This window comes from Salarias fasciatus, chromosome 14 (genome assembly GCF_902148845.1).
Source record: "Salarias fasciatus chromosome 14, fSalaFa1.1, whole genome shotgun sequence".
NCBI lineage: Eukaryota > Metazoa > Chordata > Actinopteri > Blenniiformes > Blenniidae > Salarias > Salarias fasciatus.
The window spans coordinates 8278874-8297922 of record NC_043758.1 but is presented as its reverse complement, the minus strand read 5'-3'; the positions used below and the strand labels follow the sequence as shown (position 1 = coordinate 8297922).

Below are 19049 nucleotides of genomic sequence, written 5' to 3'. Positions count from 1 at the left end.
GAGGCGGTAGTGACTCTGCTTTTGTTGTCAGAAATGGTCACTATTTTCCATTCCTTAATTAGCTGCTGACTTATTTAGCTTTGTGTACATTATGCTGGACATAAGATGTAGCCGATTTACACTTAAAACCTCTTCCAAACGTACTGTTGTCAGTAGAGGACGACAACTGATAGCTCTTTTAATGCTCTCCACTAGATATGACGAGTTTGAAGTTCATGCTGATGTTTGCCTTTTGATGAATATCAGCAAATAATCTGCTGATGCAGGCAGCTTCTCTTAATGAATTTAGAGCTGTAATGCTGATTATGAAAACCTCCTTCACAGAGAAGTGTGTGTTCTTGAAGCTTCGGCATAAGTAGATCACACCACACAAAACTTGACTGAGACCTGGAGCCTTCTCCACCATCGCAGATATGAGAAAAGCCTGATGGTTTGCGTGACGGCATCGGAGAGAGAGAGAGAGAGAGAGAGGGAGTATTAAGCGTCGGATGGATGGCTAAAAAAGAGGGAGATGGTGAAATGACAGGCCCGAGAGATAGATGAGGGAGAGACGGTGTTCATATTCTCTGTTCCCTTCAGCGACAAACAGTGGCCGAGAGACATCAATATTAAACACAGCAACGAGCCACGCTCACACACACACACACACACACACACACACACACTCTTCATACCCATATGCATACCAAACACAAAACATCAATATCATATATGAGCATTTATATGCAGAATATTTTAGCGACAAACATAATGTTTGCTTCTGGAGAGCTGCAGATGATTGAAAGCTCTGTAGCAGGAGGCGCTGGGATTCAGGCCAGCACTTAGCAGAGGAACGAGATTGTCTTTCTGCCTGAAATGAATGAGCTTGTTTTCCTGAAATCCTGAAGTCTCTGGACGCTGATGTGCTCTATTAAGGCATCACTTGTTTTTTTTTTTTGTTTTTTTTTTCAGTGCACGTGTTTATATATTGAAAACAGTGTAATTAAATGGGGGCGGTGAGTTTGTTGCTGTCGCTTAATGAATTATTAAATGATTTCTCTGTTTGTCTGCCGGCGTCACAGGGAAGACAGAGTTGGCCAAACAGGTGGCGCGCTACATGCACAAGGACGTCAAAAAGGTTTGTGTCGGATAAACAGTGTAATCTAAGGCTTTTAAATGGTTTGATGGCAGAGCGTGTATGCTGCCGCGGTTTATAGAGTTCAGTAGAAAATACATTGATACGTTGTGGTGTGATTGCAGGGTTTCATCCGAATGGACATGTCCGAGTTCCAGGAAAAGCACGAGGTAAGATCTCCTTCACATGCGGCAAACGGCGTGAGGACAGAGAAAGTCTCGGGGAAGTTTCTTCATCCGAGACGAGAGCACTTCCTCCAGTTCCGTCTCTCCTCTGCAGATGGATGACAGTGACACATTGGATTAATTCTGTTCATGTACCCGTAATGGATGCATAAACCAAAATAATGTTGTTTTTGTAAAGCTCTGCTTATGAAAGCATTTAATCAGTGATTGGGAGTTAGTTCCTGTGTTGGCGCACGGCTGAGCACTTTGACTTCGGCGCTGTGAGTCTGCAGCAGCAGCAGGCGTCAACAGTCACTGTCTGGTTTGAGATCTGTGCTTCTGGAATGAGCATTACTGGTCGTATTGAAGAGGTTGATACCCGCTCAAGCGAGAGTTTTGGTTCTTCTGACCCGCGGTTGTGTTTCAGGTTGCCAAATTCATCGGCTCCCCACCGGGATACGTCGGGCACGAGGAAGGCGGGCAGCTGACCAAGCTGTTGAGGGCGTGTCCCAACGCAGTGGTGCTGTTTGATGAGGTGGACAAGGCCCACCCCGACGTTCTCACCATCATGCTGCAGCTCTTCGACGAGGTGTGTGTGTGTGTGTGTGTGTGTGTGTGTGTGTGCACGTTCACCTTCTCCGTCTGATAGAACAAGCGCTCACTCGCGCCGCTCCTCCCTCAGGGCCGTCTGACGGACGGGAAGGGGAAAACCATCGAGTGTAAAGACGCCATCTTCATCATGACGTCCAACGTGGCGAGCGATGAGATCGCCGAGCATGGGATGCAGCTGCGGCAGGAAGCCGAGGAGGTCAGCCGCAGGAAGCTGGCCGACAACCTCGGTGAGAGAGAGAGAGAGAGAGACTGCTGCTCTGCTGTTGAACCACAAAACGAGTTTCAACAGACGAGTATTCAAAACTGAGGTTATTTATATTGATACGACACCAAATGTGATGTTAGTTTAATTTCTTTTTCACAGAGGATGTTCAGAAGAGTGGTGACGTCAAGATCTCTCGACAGTTTAAAGACAACGTGATTCGCCCCATCTTGAAGGTAACGTCAAACCCACCGGCGACTAATGAAAAGATTCAGTCGACTAGTCCTCTGGTATCACTAGTTGTTGACAAGTCGACTAATTCTGATCGTAAATTAAGTTCAAATCTAAGTGGGGAAGCTTGAAATTTGACTTTATACAAGGAACAAAACTGCATCTTCATTGCATCTTTTATTCAAAATCAATAAATCAAAGCAATACTGTCACCTGAATAGTTATTTGACAGGCTTTGTTGTTAATTAGTTGACCTTAAATTGTTCAAAATGCATGCTAATTAAAGTACTAGTCAACTATTAGGACTAGTTGTCCCCGCCTTGATTTCTTTGGTGTGTTTCGTCTGGTCTGCTGGTGAAGAAGTTTGAATCTCTGAGAGGAGGGGGTGGATTTTTATGCCACTTTGCTAAGAAAATGATTTGGCAAAAATGGCGACATGTGGATGAGAGGGAGGGGAAACACACTCCGAGGACAAACATCCAAACTATTTCAGGCAAAACTTTTGCTTTTTCCAAGGAAAATATCATCAACATCACAGAATTATCTAACTATGACGATAGAATATTTATATAAAATGTTAATTTGCTCTTCGTGAGACGCCATCAAAACGTCCGTCCAGTTGTTAAATTGAGAGTCTGGTGAAAGTTTGAACGAGGTGCTGCTTCGTCATCGTTCGCTCTTCGTTTTCCTCCGCAGGCTCATTTCCGGAGGGACGAGTTTCTCGGACGGATCAATGAGATTGTGTACTTCCTGCCTTTCTGCCACTCAGAGCTGCTGCAGCTGGTCAGCAAAGAGCTCAGCTTCTGGGCCAAAAAGGTACCACAAAGCCTTCGCTTTGTATCTGTTTGGGGGCGAAAAAAAAAGCGTCTTCTGCTGAGTCTTCAGGAAACGTGACGCAGCTGCCAAAAAATCTCCGTCTCCTTTATGGTTTGGAAGTTAGGAGTCGAGCGTGAGGAGCTCAGGTCAGAGGAGGATGCAGGAAGCGAGCGTTTGGAGGCCTCCCTTCGCATCTCCCCGCATTTATAAAGCGCCTGTCCTCCGGTGGGAGCGCGAGCGGCTCACCCCACTTCATCCTGCAGCCGCTGAGCTGTGCAGAAACACACGCAGATCAATATTATGTGCCACTGTTACTCACTGTAATGAGATTACAGTGTTTAACATGTGGAGCCTTCATCAATATTTAATTATTAATATTACAGCCGCCGTCCTGACAGGCAGCGCGGGCCCGGGAGGCGGCCTGACAGCAGCCCGACTCCATCCCGTTTATCCGCCGCTCCGACGTGGCCGCGCGTCTGTTTTGAGGCGGGCGCGTCCCGTAATAACTCGCCAACAGCCGAAATCTCATTAGGACCGAATTCCCCACAAGTCGCTCATTTTTATTTAAGGAATTAAACGTTCGGAGCGTTATTACACATCCGGAGTAAAACACGACCTGCTGTTTATTGGATGAAGTGTCGACATCTGCAGCTTAAATGAGCTCCTCTGATCACTACTATTGACTGGCGTTTGATTAAAACGCATTAAGGGCCCGTTGATTAGCGCCGGCAGACATGCTGCTTGACAGCATGTCCCGCCTCTGTTTCTGTTCCACACCTTCTTTTCTTTGAAACTCATTTCCGTCTCCGTCACCAGGCGAAGCAGCGCCATGACATCACCCTTCAGTGGGACCGCCCCGTGCTGGACCTGTTGGCGGGCGGATACAACATGCACTACGGCGCGCGGTCCATCAAACATGAGGTATTCAGACGCAGCAACGCTGATCCATGATGATAGTTTTTAACACGTTCTGTTCTCATCCGTTGTTTTTTTGTTTTTAGAAAGTAATCAAAGTAGTTGCAACTTTTGTTTCGTAGATTAAACACAAAGAAAATAACATGATTTGATTATTTTACCAGAACAATGATAATAAATGTGAAGAGTCATTGAAATAGTCTGAATGCCGAAGACAATACTGTCAAGTTGCCTAAATATCTTGGGCTTGGTGTCTGATCCCGCCAGGTGGAGCGGCGGGTCGTCAACCAGCTCGCCGCGGCGTACGAGCAGGAGCTGCTCCCCAAGGGCTGCACCCTGCGCCTGTCCGTCCAGTCGGAGGACCCGACGGAGCACAGCGCGCCCAATCTGCGCCTGGAGGTGGTCGGGGAGGACCGGTCCTCCCGGACGCTGGACATCCGCCCTCCGCTCAGCCCCGAGCACTGACGAGGGGCGGCGGCGGCGGCGCAGTCGGTATTCACACCCGTATCATCACCGGCGTCAGGACCTCGGACAGCTCACCATCCATATGTCCAATGAAATAACACCTCTGATAAGCTCAACATCACTGCCTCTATAATTCAGTTCTCACAGCTTGGTCACAGACCAACGCTTCCTCGTGACTCGTCTGTGTTCGTAAAGACGATTCGGCGTCTTGACGACCGCCGGCTCTCGCACCATCCGCTAACTGAAGCCGTTGTAGTAGCGATGTAGAGTTAAAGCTGCTGATCAGTTCATCTGTTACACGGTGATGATAATTCAGTGTTTTCTTCATAAAGCCAATATATTTAATATTTATTGAGCGATTCTATTAAGATGAATGCAGATGAAAGGTGCTGTGCTCGAATTTGAACGATGAATGTCAGATTTGAAGGTGATTAACTCTCCGCTGTCCTACACAGTTTAATTCACTTCAACACAAAGCCATTGACGGTGAAAAAGTTGTCGATCTTAACTTCATTTAACATATCTGTCACTCAGTATTGGCAACCATCTTGAAAAAGGACAGTAAAATATTAAGTATTAGTCTTAAAAAGGCAGCATTAAATGCATGCAATACCACCCGTGTCCATTAGGTGACAGTAGTGAGTCACTGTCTTCAGTCCAGCCTCTGAATTTTTTGGCACTTTATTTTCTACTTCATGATTTGTTGATTATTATTCAGTCTGAATATATATAACCTGAGATTATATTCTGGATTTACAGCCCCGGACAGGCTGAAGCCGGCTTGTTAGCTTCAGAATCCAAATCTGAGCGTCAGAGTGCAATTTGTGAGGAAAGCCAGCTTGGAGGGGAGGGCCGTGGCTTATTTTGCTTATTTTTTGAGAAACATTTATCTAAAAAAAAAGAAATTCAACAGTTTGAAACTGACATGTCGAATCACTAATAAACCCATGTCTGTAACAGGTTCCTGTGGCTCTGCAGTCCTTCCTGGATCCCAGCAGCTGCCAGTTAAACCTTTTATTGAAAATACAGAAAGTCCAGCATTAAGCCCATAATTTAACATGAATGAAAGTTTGTGTGCCGTGATCTTTCAATATTGTGAAACTAAATCTTGCTGTGCACAGGGATTCATTTTATTTTTTTAAACAAGACCCTTATTTCCTCTCAGGTCTGAGAATATGTAAACCGTCCCTCCCCGGCAAGTCGCACTCTGGTAACGCAAATATCAATGAAATGACTACATGTTGGTAATAATTAGGTAGTGTTTTGGGGGCTTTTTTTGTGAACTAACTGTGAAAACATCAAGCTAACATAACCACTGCTAACCAAAGATATCCCAGACGTCCCATTGCACATATCGCTCATGTAGACTCACCAGCAGAGCTGCTCTGATCAATACATGTAAACATGAGCTCCTGATTAATTCTGCTTGAGTAAATACAGTGAAAGTAGAGGAATCACAAGCTGAGGTTTGACTGATGGTTGATAGAAGAGTCTCGTCAAGGCCCTGTTATCGGTAGAGACGGCCCGCTGCTGCTCGCCGTGACATTAAGAGAAGTCTCAACCCATCAAGGAAAAATCATTAAAAACCCGTCATTCAAAGCGTTGCGTCATAAACGTCGGAACGGCGTGTCGACGAGACGCCCGATGTAATCGAGCGACGCCTCTCATTCTTGTGTCTCAGCTGCTTCCCTGTAAATAAAGTCACCGCCACAAAAAGGGAATTCCTGCGTTGTTGTCGTTCTTGTCAGCCGGCGTTTCGCTGTCGCCGCTGATGGATGGATGAATGGAGCTGTGTGCGCGTGAGGCCGGCCCCTGGGTGGGACCCCTGTCCGCCCCGGGAAGCGACACGATGGGAGGAATCCCGCTGGAATTCCTCTCGGTGGTGGTCTGTGTGTTGGACGCTACACAGGAATGCAGCGCGGTAAATGCCACAGACATACAGAAGGAATCACACACACACACACATCTGCAGGGAGGAATGATTAGCATCCTGGGAAAAGACTCAACTCTTACTGTGCTCGGCCCGGACCCCCCATTAACACCCCAGCCTGTTTCTGTGAGGAGGAAGAACCATCCGTGTCTTTAAACCATATTGCAGTGAATTCTCTTCAGGCTTTAGATTAATCTCAGAATAATTGATTTAAATGAGTTTTTCAGACATTTTCAGGTTTTTTTTTTCTTATGAGGATTGTGTATTACTACAAATTTTAAGAAGTGATCAAGGTCACAGGTGTCCCTCAGCTCAGAGATGCACAGAAAATGTTTGATCTCTGTTCAGCTGGACCAGAAAAATGTTGGTTAGCTTTAAATAACAACAGATCCATTAGTTTAGAGAACATCCTGAAAATACAACTTCTCGAGAAGCCATTCTGAGCAGCCTGTTTCTGACTTCAGGCTTGTGTTGGAGAAAAGCTTGTGTTTCAAAGTGGGAATTTACTGCACCGTCTCACAGAACATCTCAGATTTGGCTCGTGGGTTGTATGTTTTACTCTCTTGTTTTCCCTTCTTCAGTCGGGTTCAAACACAAAGTGGTCACTGTTTCATGAGGAGTAGCGATCATTAAAAGATTAGTTTTCTTTTCAACATTTCACTTGCATAGTGTATTTTCACTGATTCACTGCCACGTGAGGAGCTCCACCTCTAGTGGGACCAATTTTGGGTTCAGTGTTTTGCTCAAGAACACGTGGAGAAGGAACGACAGGGGCTCAAACTGCCGACCTTGGGACTGGAAGATGATTTTACCCACGATTCCTCTCAGCTCGCTCTCGCCACACGCCTCAGTAGAAAGCAGCTTTGTGGTTGTGTTCCTCTGCGGACGAGCTGCCAAACACTTGTAATATCATCTGCATGCGTCTGACGGGAGGGAAGCGTCGACGCCCACAGAAAACTGAGCAACAGGCCGCACGGCTCGGGCTGGAAGTGAGGCTCTGGAAGGCGCCGCATCTGGACAGAAGATCAGGTTTTCCTGCGATACCTCCAGGCTTCTCTCATCTCTTATAACCCTCAAACACATCTACACTTTATGGTTTTAGGGAGCCAAAGTGTGTGGTGTGTGTGTGTGCGTGTGTGTATCCATTTACTCTCCCTGAGGAAGACAAGAATAAGAAGAGGAGGAGAAAGAGAAAAGGCTCTTAGTCTGTCCGTCAGGCTATTTCTGACTGCTGCCATTTCTCTGATTAGATTATGGAGAAACAGAAACCTGGCCCTCCATCGTCCTAACCTCCCTCTCCCTCTATCTCGCTACACTTTACTCGCTCACTGCCTCACCCCACCCTCCCTCGGGCCTCTGCTCAGCCTCCCTCTCCCCCCTCCTCGGCTCTCTGCTTCCTCCTCCGCCATCCATCTGCAGGTCTGTCTTCCTGTCTCCCTCCCTCCTCCTGCTCTTCACACAAATTGAGGAGCGTTAAAGTGCAGCGCAGGTAACCCGGCACCCGAGTCTCCATCTGAGATGGAAAGTAACAAGCACAGATCCTTCAGTGTTTATTTCACCGACAGCTTTTTACTTATCTTCTCGACATTTGGACAAATATGTCTGGACTTCAAGCTTCTGACATCCTCAGAACTGGGACTGGAAAAATCAGCTGGAAGGAAGGAAGGAAGGAAGCAGCTCTTTGGACAGTTTTTAAACACCAGCAGAGGCACAATAACACTCACAGGACACGTGAATGTATTAGTACTGTAGGAGGCCACCATGACACACACATGCACAGGGAGTACATGGAAACTCCACACAGAAAGGAAATAAAGCTCCGAGCAGGAACCTTATCGCTGTAAGACAAGAGAGCTAAAAAAAAAAAATACCCACAGTCCTGAAGTTGTTTAACTTTCCTCCATGATTGTATTTATGTACGGTGTCTCACTCGAGGAGTGTGTGTGGTGTGTGTGTGTGTGTGTGTGTAAGAGCAGTTGAGCTGTTTCAGAAATATATTCACTGGATGTGCTGTGACTCACTGATGAAGAGTGTGAGAGAAGTGTGTGGGTGTGGTGTGTAGCGTGCAGGTGGGGTGCAACGGTGTAATGTGTGGGTTGCAGTGTGTGTGTGTGTGTGTGTGTGTGTGTGTGTGTGTGTGTGTGTGTGTGTGTTGTCCTGCAGCAGCAGCAGCAGCCAGGTGGAGGTGGTGAATGATGAACGACTACTAGCGGCTCTCCCATTATCATATCTGTCCCTGCTCTTAACGGGGGATTTTCATCCGTGTCCCTGTGCACTCCTCTCATCTCCCCCCTCCACCCCCCCCCCCCCCCAATCCCCCCCTCCTCCTCCTCGCTTTGTGCTCCCCCAGGAAAGCGATCGATTTCACCTCCATTACCTCAGTCCACTCAGCTCCTCCGGTCTGAAGCTGCTCCTCATTCACGCGGCTCCTGCGCATCTTCATCCTCCTCCTCATCCTCAGCCTCCGGTCCGTGGGTCCGGGGAGTGGCGGGGGGGGGGGGGGGGGGGGGGGGGGTCCGGCTGGTGGCTCTGGGTGGGCGAACCGGGCGCAGTCCGGTTACCCACAAGGCCACCGCGTGACGGTCCCCGGGGAGAATCAGCATAAAAGACAAATAAAGCAGCGCACCGAAAACACAGCAGTCTGTTCTCCTTTCTCTTAAAGAAAAGGAACAAATCCATTCCGCCTAATTCAAACCTTGCTCAGGGACAGCTCGCGTGGCAGATTGCAGCCTAATTAGTTTAGAGGGAATTTAATTCAATTAACTTTCCACAGCTCCGCGCGCCCCGCCGCTGGGCTGCTTTCAGAGCGCGAGGCCAGAGCTGCAGATCTAATTAGCCTGTTTGGAGAGGCTCTCCTGCGCGCGGCCGTCCCCCGCCGCTCCAGCTGTGGTGTGTGCGCCCCGGTCTCCCGGGAGCCGCTTTTTTATCCTAAAAAGCTTCTTTTTTAAGTAACATGCCGTTATCCATTAGGGTAATACAGGTCTGGTGCGGCGGGAGAGATGGACGCGGCATGAGAATCACCGCAGCTGCTCTGCGTCATTACGCGCACGAGTTATGGCGCAACGAAGACGGTTTCATCCGGTGCCTTCAGATTGGGAAAACTCATTTTGCGCATTTTGTAGGCTGCTGAAATAGTTTTCAATGTTGAGAGATTTACAGAATAGAGGCAAGTTTCGTTTTCCATTTTTTTCCTATGATTAAAGTAATCAGAACAATAATTAAAATAAGAATAAGTGGAGTTTAATATTTGTTTTCAGTAAACTACACATTTAAAGCTTTACTCATTTCACAACAAATTGAAAATAATCATTTGAAATAAGCTTCGTTGAAGCGTTTGTAGCAGGTGCAATGCTTCCAGTCTTTATATGAGGACAAAAACCTTTCAATGGAAGGCTGATGCAGGTTAATGTCGTCTAACATTAAAAATATATTCATAGAAATCCGAAGCTTTTACATATTACATATTAGATATTAGATATTTACATATCTTCTGTGTATTCTCTCATAAATAAACTTTGACTGGGAAAATAAGTATCATTAAAACATTCAACCAATATATAATCGGTGTCTTCATTAATTTTTCTCTCTGTACTCCTTGTTTCTGATCAACTCGCTGTAATGTAACTTCCAGAGTCCCGGTGCGGCCGCTGCCCTCTCTATCCCGGGTGGATGCGTCTCGAGCTGGAGCGTCACCGCGCATTCCAGTAATTGGGGACTGATATGCGGGGACAGGCGCATCGACGGGACCCCCGGGCTCCCCATCAACCCGCTCCTCCACCACCACCACCCCCCTTCACCGTCTTCCATCCATCACCGAGCAAATCAAATGCGCGCCGCCAGCCTTCTTCAGCCGGAAAGACGCGCGGCCGACGTTAACTGCAGGATCCCACAGGTTCTGATTTTATTTAATGCGCACTCAGATCCACCTCCGAGGGAAGAAGGCCTTAAGAGGAGGCGATGACACGACACATTTCAGTGACACCGCAGGCAGAGAGGCGGCTGTGAGGATCAGGCTCCGGCCTGCAGGGTTTTTGCGCACTCAGCTGAGTTTAGGGTGAAGTTGGAGCTTCCAGTCTTCGGCACTTTCCAAACTCTGGTGTTATAAATTGAATATTTTATTGATACTGAAACGACGGCGATGTGGCGTGTGGGGAATACCTGAGAGGGACAGGGGGCGTGTCTCTGACGCTGTTAAAGGATTTCCATCTATGAAAAATCAACAAAATGCGCAAGATTGATAGATTTTAACCATTGCACCCCAGCTTGTTTGGAAATGCGCAGGGAGATCGATTTGTCAAGATAACAGATCCATTATTTGCGCAGTGCATCAGTAAACAGCACAAATCGCCCAAAAGTGTTTTACATATTAATTGTAATTGTTACATATTAATCTTATTAAGTGTCCTTATTCTAAAATTCAAAACAACAACACGAAATCATGATTACTGTTAACTTTTAACATCTTAACAATATTGGATGAAACTGGACACAGTGATATTTTATGAAGACTATTCCAAATAATTATCAAGACCGCGTCAATTAGTCTATTGCAACTGTTGCATTTTAAACTAATTCAATACAGAATTGACCTAAATGTAATAATCATGAGAGGATAGGGGCCACATCCGTCTTGAGTTATATTTTATTCCAGTAATTCTTACATTTTAGCCGACTTTAGGTATTCACACAGAGTTCAAATGGCTCTGTAATCGCGCATTTTTCGCGTCTTTAACAAATCGGGACAATGAGGAGGTTAATATCCAGGCCTGTAAATCAATATTCTGGAGCCAAAACATCTTTGAGCACGCGGGACGCGCTCTTCTTTGAGGCCCGGTTGATGGATGGACCTGGCGGTGTCCATCTCTGACTGACAGCCTCGCGGGCCTCAGACCACCGCAGGGCGTGACGGGACACAGAGCGAGCCGCGGCCTCCCGCGTGGCTTTTCATCAAGCCAGTGTCGCTGCTGTCCCATCCTTCACTCATCCCTTGTCCTCCGTGTCTATCCATACAGCTCTCCGTGTCTCCATCAGGACCTTCCAACCATCCATCATACAGAGCAGCTTTTCCGCCACCAACGCCCTGTTTTTCTCTCTCTCTCTCACACACACACACTCGCGCTTTTACGCACACCCACACAGCAGTTTTCCTGGTGCTGGCTTCCATAAAGGCCAATCTGCATGCGGCCCTGCAGATCTCCAGACGGTGTCTCCGAGCTTAGAGGACCATCGCAAACAATTAGAGCCGCAGGAAAGATGGGAACAGATGAGAAACGAGCAGGATTTCATTTTCTTCGCAGATCGCGCCCCGTCCACATGTGAGACAGCCACAACACTTAATGGGACTTGGATAAAAATAGCAAATGTTGTTTAGGCATTGATAGATTTATCAAGAAATACGATTTTGGGAAAAATATGATTCATCCAGCCTTCAAAAATCAGTTATACTTCATGCATACTCAAAAAAAGATCTCGCTTTATTTAAAGGTTATCAAACAAGACAGAGTATTGACAGTTCAGTGAAGTTGTATTATAATATCCCATGTATTTTAGTCTTGTCTCGTTCCTGAAGAGGTTCCTGTTGTGCTTTTTTACCCTGGTGTCAAAAGTCTTGTTCCATTATCACCCCAGGCTTTAACACGGTGTGTTTCTTCCACAGCTTTCAAATCAAAAACAGGGAATGACTCGGTCCTTTATCTTAATCACAAGTCCGATTAGAAACGGACAACAACCGTTAAGTGCGGTCATAAGGTTTTCTCTAAAAGCCCAGTCCTCCATGGGATTATAATCCCCATAGTCGGGGTTCCTCTCTCAGGAGCCCTCAGGAGCCTCTGGGGGCCCATTGTGTCCCCCCTCTGTTGACTCAGACACCATGAATGCCAAAGCTCCCCGTTACTGTTTCCGCCAAATCACCCCATGAATGTAAAAGTCCAAAGTTAAAGCCTCCTCAGAGGAGAAGTCTCCCCCTGCGCCGGAGCACTATAGGGCGGATTAGTGGCCTGGAAGAGACCGGTTCCCTCTTTGAAGGGATTAGAGTTGAAATGCGCAAAAGCGGGAGAGCTAGGGTCGCTCCTGGCTGCTCTTTTTTCTTTTTTTTTTTTGGGAGAGACACAGAAACGGCCTGGAAAGTTTAACTTTGAAACTGTTTAAGTTTCTCGGTAAACTCACCTCTGAACCCAGCAGAAGGGAGCGAGCAGCCAGCAGACGGGACAGGCTGACCTCAGGCTCAGAAGACTTAAAAAAATGGAAATTTCATTTAAGTCAGTGGCACAAAAAACATTTCTACTATTGAGCTGCGATTTTTGTATTGAAATACTGCTGGTTCACTGCTGCTTATGCACTCACGTCCAGATGTGTTTGAACATATAATTCCTGCAATAAAACAAAGATCATTTTAAATGGATAAATCAAGCTCATTTAAAATAGAAATCTAAAGCTTTTTTTTTCTAAAATTAAAGATAATCTTTGAACTCGATTTATGAGCCTCGCGCGCACAGAAGGCGCTGCGCACCCAGATGTGCAGAGGACGCGCTGCACATCCAGCAACCCTCAACATCCACGAAAAATGAAACAGAACAAAAACACTCTAAGCAAATCTCATTTTCATCATTTTGGTGCTTGAAACTGGTGCATAGTGGTTGGCGCACGCATGCGCACGCGCGAGCGGCAGGTTAATGTCATTAAGGACTCGGAGCGCCTTCATGCAGCCTCTGGTCCAGCAGGGACCGGAGCGCGGACTTTTACGCGCGGGCACGCAGGCCAAATTCAATTAATTCCAGGCGTGCACGCACAACGTAATTTTGGTTTGTAGATTACATTATTTGGTGAAATCCAAGCACTAATAAAGAGCTTGTTAATTTTATGAAGAGAGCCTGAAAAGCTGAAAGCACTCTTCATGTTTCTTTTCTTTTTCCTTTTTTTTTTTTTTTTTCATAACAACCTCAGATTTGGAGACTTGGCGGAGCGCGCGCCTGCCTGCCTGCCTGCCTGCCTGCCGGTTTCAAACCCAACGTGTTTGTGTGAGTGTGTGTGTGGCGGGGGCCGTGTGGGATATGACTTATCACATTGTATGACACCGAACAATAAACTTAAACCAATTTATGGAGCGTCAATGCGTTTATGGTTAGCCTGCCGTGGTTGTCTCAGCAGCCGGCTCCCTCTCCAGTCCTATACATCAAAGTGACGCTCGCTCTGGTGACATCTCCGTAAAAGTGATCGGAATCAAATCAAAGCTTTTAATCTCAGCAATCACCGTCACATCTGGACGCTTTCCCTCACATAAAGACTTCTGCGGCTGAGCTGCGGTTGTTTCCCGCCAGCCGGTGGAGAAGAGGAGCGACACCCCGGACTGGAGCTGCTGTTTCGGGGCTGAATGTGGTCATACTGTGTGTGAGATCAGAGCTGGAGCAAGACGACTCCCAGTTTAACGAGTCGTGATTAGATTCACAATTAAAATCCATCTAAAGGAAAAGGTAAGTCAAGACGTATTTCCACGTGTTTGACACATCTAATTTGTTTGGGGCTTTTTGGATTACTGCTATTTTTTTGACTAGCCAGGATTCACAATTTCGTTCCAGCTGTGTTCCAAAAGTCAGATTACAAAAGAAGGGGATTTTTAGACGAATACAGCCCCAGAATACTGAATTGCTGTCATGATTTATGGGCCTCAGAGGCGTTCGAGACAACATAGGCCGGACTTCACTTGTGCCTGCTCAAAAAAGACCCAGAAGAGAGAAACGGTGGGATCAGGTATTGGGATTTGGGTTTGACAGAATTACTTGCTGTATTCGACGTTTGTAAACCCGCGTCCTGATTTTTGCTGTGAGGGAGGACCGCTCACCGCACGAGTCCATGTCCGAAAATGGAACCATGTCCAATAGAGCATGCATAAATGAAGAAGTAGTGGCTTCTTTCCTTTTTCTTTCTTTCTTTCTTTCTTTCTTTTTTTAAGACTTGATGATTCAACTCTACTGACACCTGCAAGCTGAGAGATGCTGAGGACGGCGTGGGCGGTGCACAGAGGGCTGGGAGGAGGGCCGTCCGTGTGCACGCTCACTCACTGCTGCCATTGTCATGGAAACTAGACCACCGCCTCGCCATTGTCTCGCGCCCGACCAAGTTTATTATAAACACCGCGCGAGCCGCAGCGCGCTGTCAAACTGAGCGCGAGCCCAGAGCAGTGAGGGACACCGGAGAGAAAGAGAGAAGAGAGAGAGAGAGAGAGAGAGAGAGAGAGAGAGAGAGACATCTAAGAGAAAAAAAAGAGACATCCAGGGGAAAGTGAAGGAGCAGAGCGGAACCGCAGAGAAAACATCTGGATTATTTCCCCCGCAGAACAGCTGAGATATAAACCGCAGAGCTGAAGATAGTTCGGCAGAGCTTTCTGGAGACTGCGCAGAGAGCAGATCATCTCCGGCTGGTTCACACAACCTCCACGCTCTTCTCTGAAAATAAAAGACAGCAGCACGCGCGCCTGAAGCCTCCCCGAGAGTCCCCCTCCGCGCGTCTCCCGCAGACCGGTGTCCGCACCGGCTGACCTCCATGTATAAGATGGATTACTCCTACCTGAACTCCTATGACTCCTGCATGGCGGCCATGGAAGCGTCGGCCTACGCGGACTTCAGCTCCTGCAGCCAGGCCAGCTCCTTCCAGTACAACCCGATCCGGAGCGGACCTTTCTCCAACCCGGGCTGCACTCCGCTCAGCACGGCCAGCTGCACGCTGGGAGCCCTGAGAGAGCACCAGCCCACACCCTACTCCTCAGGTACGGCGCGTCTCACCGCTCTGCCACCCTGTAGCTCATATCCAAACACCGCAGGACGAGAGGAAGCTGGTAATAAAAAAACGGAAAAAAAAAAAAAAATCAGAGATGGAAACAAGAAGAAACATGAATATTTTCTGTATTCATTTATGAAAATGACCCGAAAGGAAAAAGAAAATTTAATTTTACATTTCTGCCTTTTCAAAATAAGGTCTAGGCCTAATTTGATTTACAGATGCAGGGTAGTATTTGTAATAATATAATAATACTGTTTAATAGCTTAATTATTTGTATGGGGAACGGTTTCATTAATAAATAATAATAATAATAATAATAATAATAATAATAATAATAATAATAATAATAATAATAATAATAATAATAATAATATCAAAGTCAATAGATAATTTATTTTCCTCACTTTATTTGCAGTGATATTCGGATTGTTTTCCGTGTGTATTGTTGGACAAGCAAAACAAAAAAAGCCATAAAACAGACAATAAATAAATAGGCCTCTTCTTACATAGTGATAAAGATTTTGAATCGAGGCAACAGGTTTGTTGAAAAACCTGTATCAATTAAATAAATGTGTCATCCTGCTGGTTTTAAGTGAATATTAATCCAATATTTTTAAAACTCTTAAAACGTTTAGGACAAATAGGATATATGAGTAGTATATTAGCGAATAGCAATTTGCAGAGTATTAAGAGATAAAAAAAATGAGACGGTGTGCTGCCGGGATTGAAAAAAGTAATTTCTGTTGAATCAAAACTATTGAATGCATCTTCAATTAAACTCAATCTAAATGATTTATTTTTAGTGAAAAATATTGTTCACATAAACGAAAAAAGTCTTTAATTTAAAAACAAAAACTACGGGGTGACACATGCGTAATTTACGCACGGCCTGCGCTTTTTTTTTTTTTTTCTCCTGCAGTTAATTTTGGGGTCTTTGCCATTTTTAAAGTGCCAATAACGTCACGTTTCGACGAATTAACGAATCCAATTGTTGCTCTTCAGTCCCTTACAAGTTTTTCTCGGACCCCTCTGGGCTGAACGAGAAGCGGAAGCAGCGGCGCATCCGGACCACCTTCACCAGCTCCCAGCTGAAGGAGCTGGAGCGAGTCTTCGCCGAGACGCACTACCCGGACATCTACACCCGGGAGGAGCTCGCGCTGAAGATAGACTTGACCGAGGCACGAGTACAGGTACGAGATGCCCGCCCTCTCCACACAGGATTGATTTCAGATCGGACTTTTTATGCTCGTCCATGTGTAACCAAATATTAAAGCTACCTGCATGTGTGTCTGGCAGGTGTGGTTTCAGAACCGACGCGCCAAATTCCGTAAGCAGGAGCGTGCAGCCAACGCCAAAGCCAACAGCTCTGGTGGCACCACGGGCAACAACACCAGCAGCAGCTCCGGAGGGAAAAAAAGTGGGGAGGCCAGATCTTCATCAGACGATGACGAGTCCAAGGAGTCCACCTGCAGCCCCACGCCCGACAGCACGGCCTCCCTGCCGGGCTCGGCCAACGGGAACCTGGGCAGCCCGGCCAGCCTGAGCCCCAGCCCGGCTCCCGCCAACAGCGGCTACGCCAACACCTCCAACTCCCCGGTCCTGCAGGGGCTGAAGCCCCCCAGCTGGTCCAGCCTGGGGCCGTCCAACCCGGCCATCGCCCAGCCCGCCGCCCAGACGCAGGAGATCCTGAAGGCCTGGCAGCCCGCAGACAGTATGACTGGGCCTTTCGCTGGAGTCCTGTCGTCCTTCCACAGAAAACCCAACCCCGCCATCAAGACGAATCTGTTCTGAAGCACAGGGGGGCAACGGAAGTGAGGGACACACTGGAACAGAGAGGAGCTTTTAGCTTTTGTGGAAAGACTTGCCCGCTGTAACGCTGTATTCACAGGGGTAGGGTGCTGTAGGGCGGCCCCAACGTCGATTCTCTAAACAAACTGAGCGATCAAACTGTTTTAAAGCTCAGATCGTGAAATCACAGGCGTCTTCACCATCTTTCCACCCCAGAAATATTATGCAACTGTGCACGCTATTCCCACAAGACCTGCCCTGGATGGCGGCAGCTTCCTACCTGCCGCAAACCTTTCCACCTGCCCTCGCTCTCTGACCAGAGCTGATCGTACAGCAGGCCTCTCCTTTCTGAGATGATAACTACTGAAAGACCCAGTTTAGAGCATCCGCAAAAGCTCCCTGAAGCGATCAGACTCAGAACAACAGATACTCAGACACATCCACCCACAACTGTTTCCTCTGTCTTTTGTGCTCACTTGCACTGAGGTTCCCACACTGACCCAGAGGGCCGCGGCTCTGATGAGCATGTTGGTCAGGTACGAGTCCAAAGCAGAAATCCAAATAGAACGCTCCGGTCTCTGCTGGGGAAACTCGACAAACAAACTTTTACCCTCAAGCACAACTTCCTCTAAGCTCCCTGACACACAGACTTCCACCGGAGGGAACGGGGTCCCCCCTAAATCTCTTTGCTGAGCAGAGCGGGCCGCCCCAAAATCCAATTAGGAGGAGCCGGGTCCAGACCAAACACCTCCCCGGTCCAGCTCATCCCCTCATCCTTTCTTTCCTCCCACAGCTACAACCTCCCATCAGCTTCACGGCCCGTCAGGAATTCTCTTTCAGTCGTCACTTTGTTACGATTCGGTAAAGAGACTCAGAGCCTGAGGTGTTCTGACCCCTTCTAGCAGTCTGAATCAGCTCCTCTGTCCTTTGTGTGGAGAAAAGAGACGAGACTTCAGTTTACAGGCGACAACACATTTATACATCCGATTGTAGCTAACTAGTGTGTTTGCTGTGGTGGTCTCTGTTTGACACTGATCAGTCTTCTCCTGCTCGATGGACAGAATACAGCTCTGGTGGATCTTGAACTCGGCACCCAACCGGACTTTTTAAGAGAAATTCTCTCCAGACTGAAATGGATACGATTTTTCAGAGGAGCATTTCCTTTTTTTTTAAAACTGTGAGTCCATAATAATTACACTTTGGGTATTATAGAAGCCTTCCTCCCATAGAAAAAAAAAAGCCACAAAGCCATCGTTTTGTTCTGTCCCCTTGAGAAGTTGCCTGTACATCATCTCTGTTTTAATTTACTGAGCATCTCTGAAAGAAGACTGATGAAAAGAGGTGGGGTTTATCGCTACAAATTCACCTAAAAGGGAAGAAAACATGTATTTATTGATATTTTTTATGATGTTGGTGAGATTCCCACACATTTCTTTGAAACTGCTCCATGGAAATTTTGTGACTGTAAATTCTGTAATTAGTAATATAAATATTAGGTAGCATTTTTTTGTTTGTTTGTTTTGCTTTACAGATCTAATTCATTGTGGAGCATCTGTCGAACAGACGTCACTGAATACTTTGAATAGACGGATGGCTCTAGTGAATGAGAAGTTATAGCACTACTCTGAATATTCTAATAAATCTACAATATGGAGGCACTACCACGACGCATTCACTGATCTGGTGTTGTGTTTCATGTGAAAATTTTCATTTCATGAAAGTGAAATACAAATTACCCCCCCCCCCCCCCCCAAAAAAAAAAAAAAAAAAACTTTGATTAAAGATATAAACAAGTAATTTACGTTTGATTTACGATCTTCTTCACGCTAGGGAAGCTGAATGAGACAAAACGACAATGTCAGTTTACAATTTAGTGATATTCTGCTCATATATCTGTCAAAATGTAAGTTTTTTCAACTTGCAGAAGGCTGTTTTCTCTTGCAGTAAACATTTCCACCACAAGGTGGTGCATTGAGTAATTTCAGGAAAAAGCAGAAGGAGTTCTTCAAACATCACTGAACCTCCTGGATTGGACAG

General features: G+C 46.6%; 2 protein-coding genes across 2 annotated transcripts in view; both read left to right on the top strand.

The window, feature by feature from the left end:
• The window catches only part of clpb (ClpB family mitochondrial disaggregase), a 31375-nt gene extending 25136 nt beyond the window's left edge, over positions 1 to 6239 (top strand). The window contains exons 9-16 of the mRNA XM_030108850.1: positions 1062 to 1117; positions 1240 to 1284; positions 1706 to 1867; positions 1961 to 2117; positions 2255 to 2328; positions 3020 to 3139; positions 3956 to 4060; positions 4322 to 6239. Of these exons, the coding sequence (XP_029964710.1) occupies positions 1062 to 1117; positions 1240 to 1284; positions 1706 to 1867; positions 1961 to 2117; positions 2255 to 2328; positions 3020 to 3139; positions 3956 to 4060; positions 4322 to 4519 (917 nt within the window). The 3' untranslated portion in view covers positions 4520 to 6239. The remainder of the gene's footprint in view (positions 1 to 1061; positions 1118 to 1239; positions 1285 to 1705; positions 1868 to 1960; positions 2118 to 2254; positions 2329 to 3019; positions 3140 to 3955; positions 4061 to 4321) is intronic.
• Positions 6240 to 14728: 8489 nt separating this feature from the next.
• phox2a (paired like homeobox 2A) lies at positions 14729 to 17341 on the top strand. The gene is made up of 3 exons (XM_030108872.1): positions 14729 to 15210; positions 16227 to 16414; positions 16521 to 17341. Exons 1-3 carry the CDS (start codon positions 14988 to 14990, stop codon positions 17013 to 17015), a joined length of 906 nt encoding a protein of 301 aa, XP_029964732.1. The 5' UTR covers positions 14729 to 14987; the 3' UTR covers positions 17016 to 17341.
• The last annotated feature ends 1708 nt before the right edge of the window (positions 17342 to 19049 follow it).

Excerpts from the sequence above, each read along its gene's own strand:
- phox2a (XM_030108872.1), top strand. The coding sequence starts at position 14,988 with ATGTATAAGATGGATTACTCCTACCTGAACTCCTATGACTCCTGCATG. Across the intron at positions 15,211-16,226 it reads GCCCACACCCTACTCCTCAG|TCCCTTACAAGTTTTTCTCG; the intron begins GTACGGCGCGTC and ends GTTGCTCTTCAG. Across the intron at positions 16,415-16,520 it reads TGACCGAGGCACGAGTACAG|GTGTGGTTTCAGAACCGACG; the intron begins GTACGAGATGCC and ends TGTGTCTGGCAG.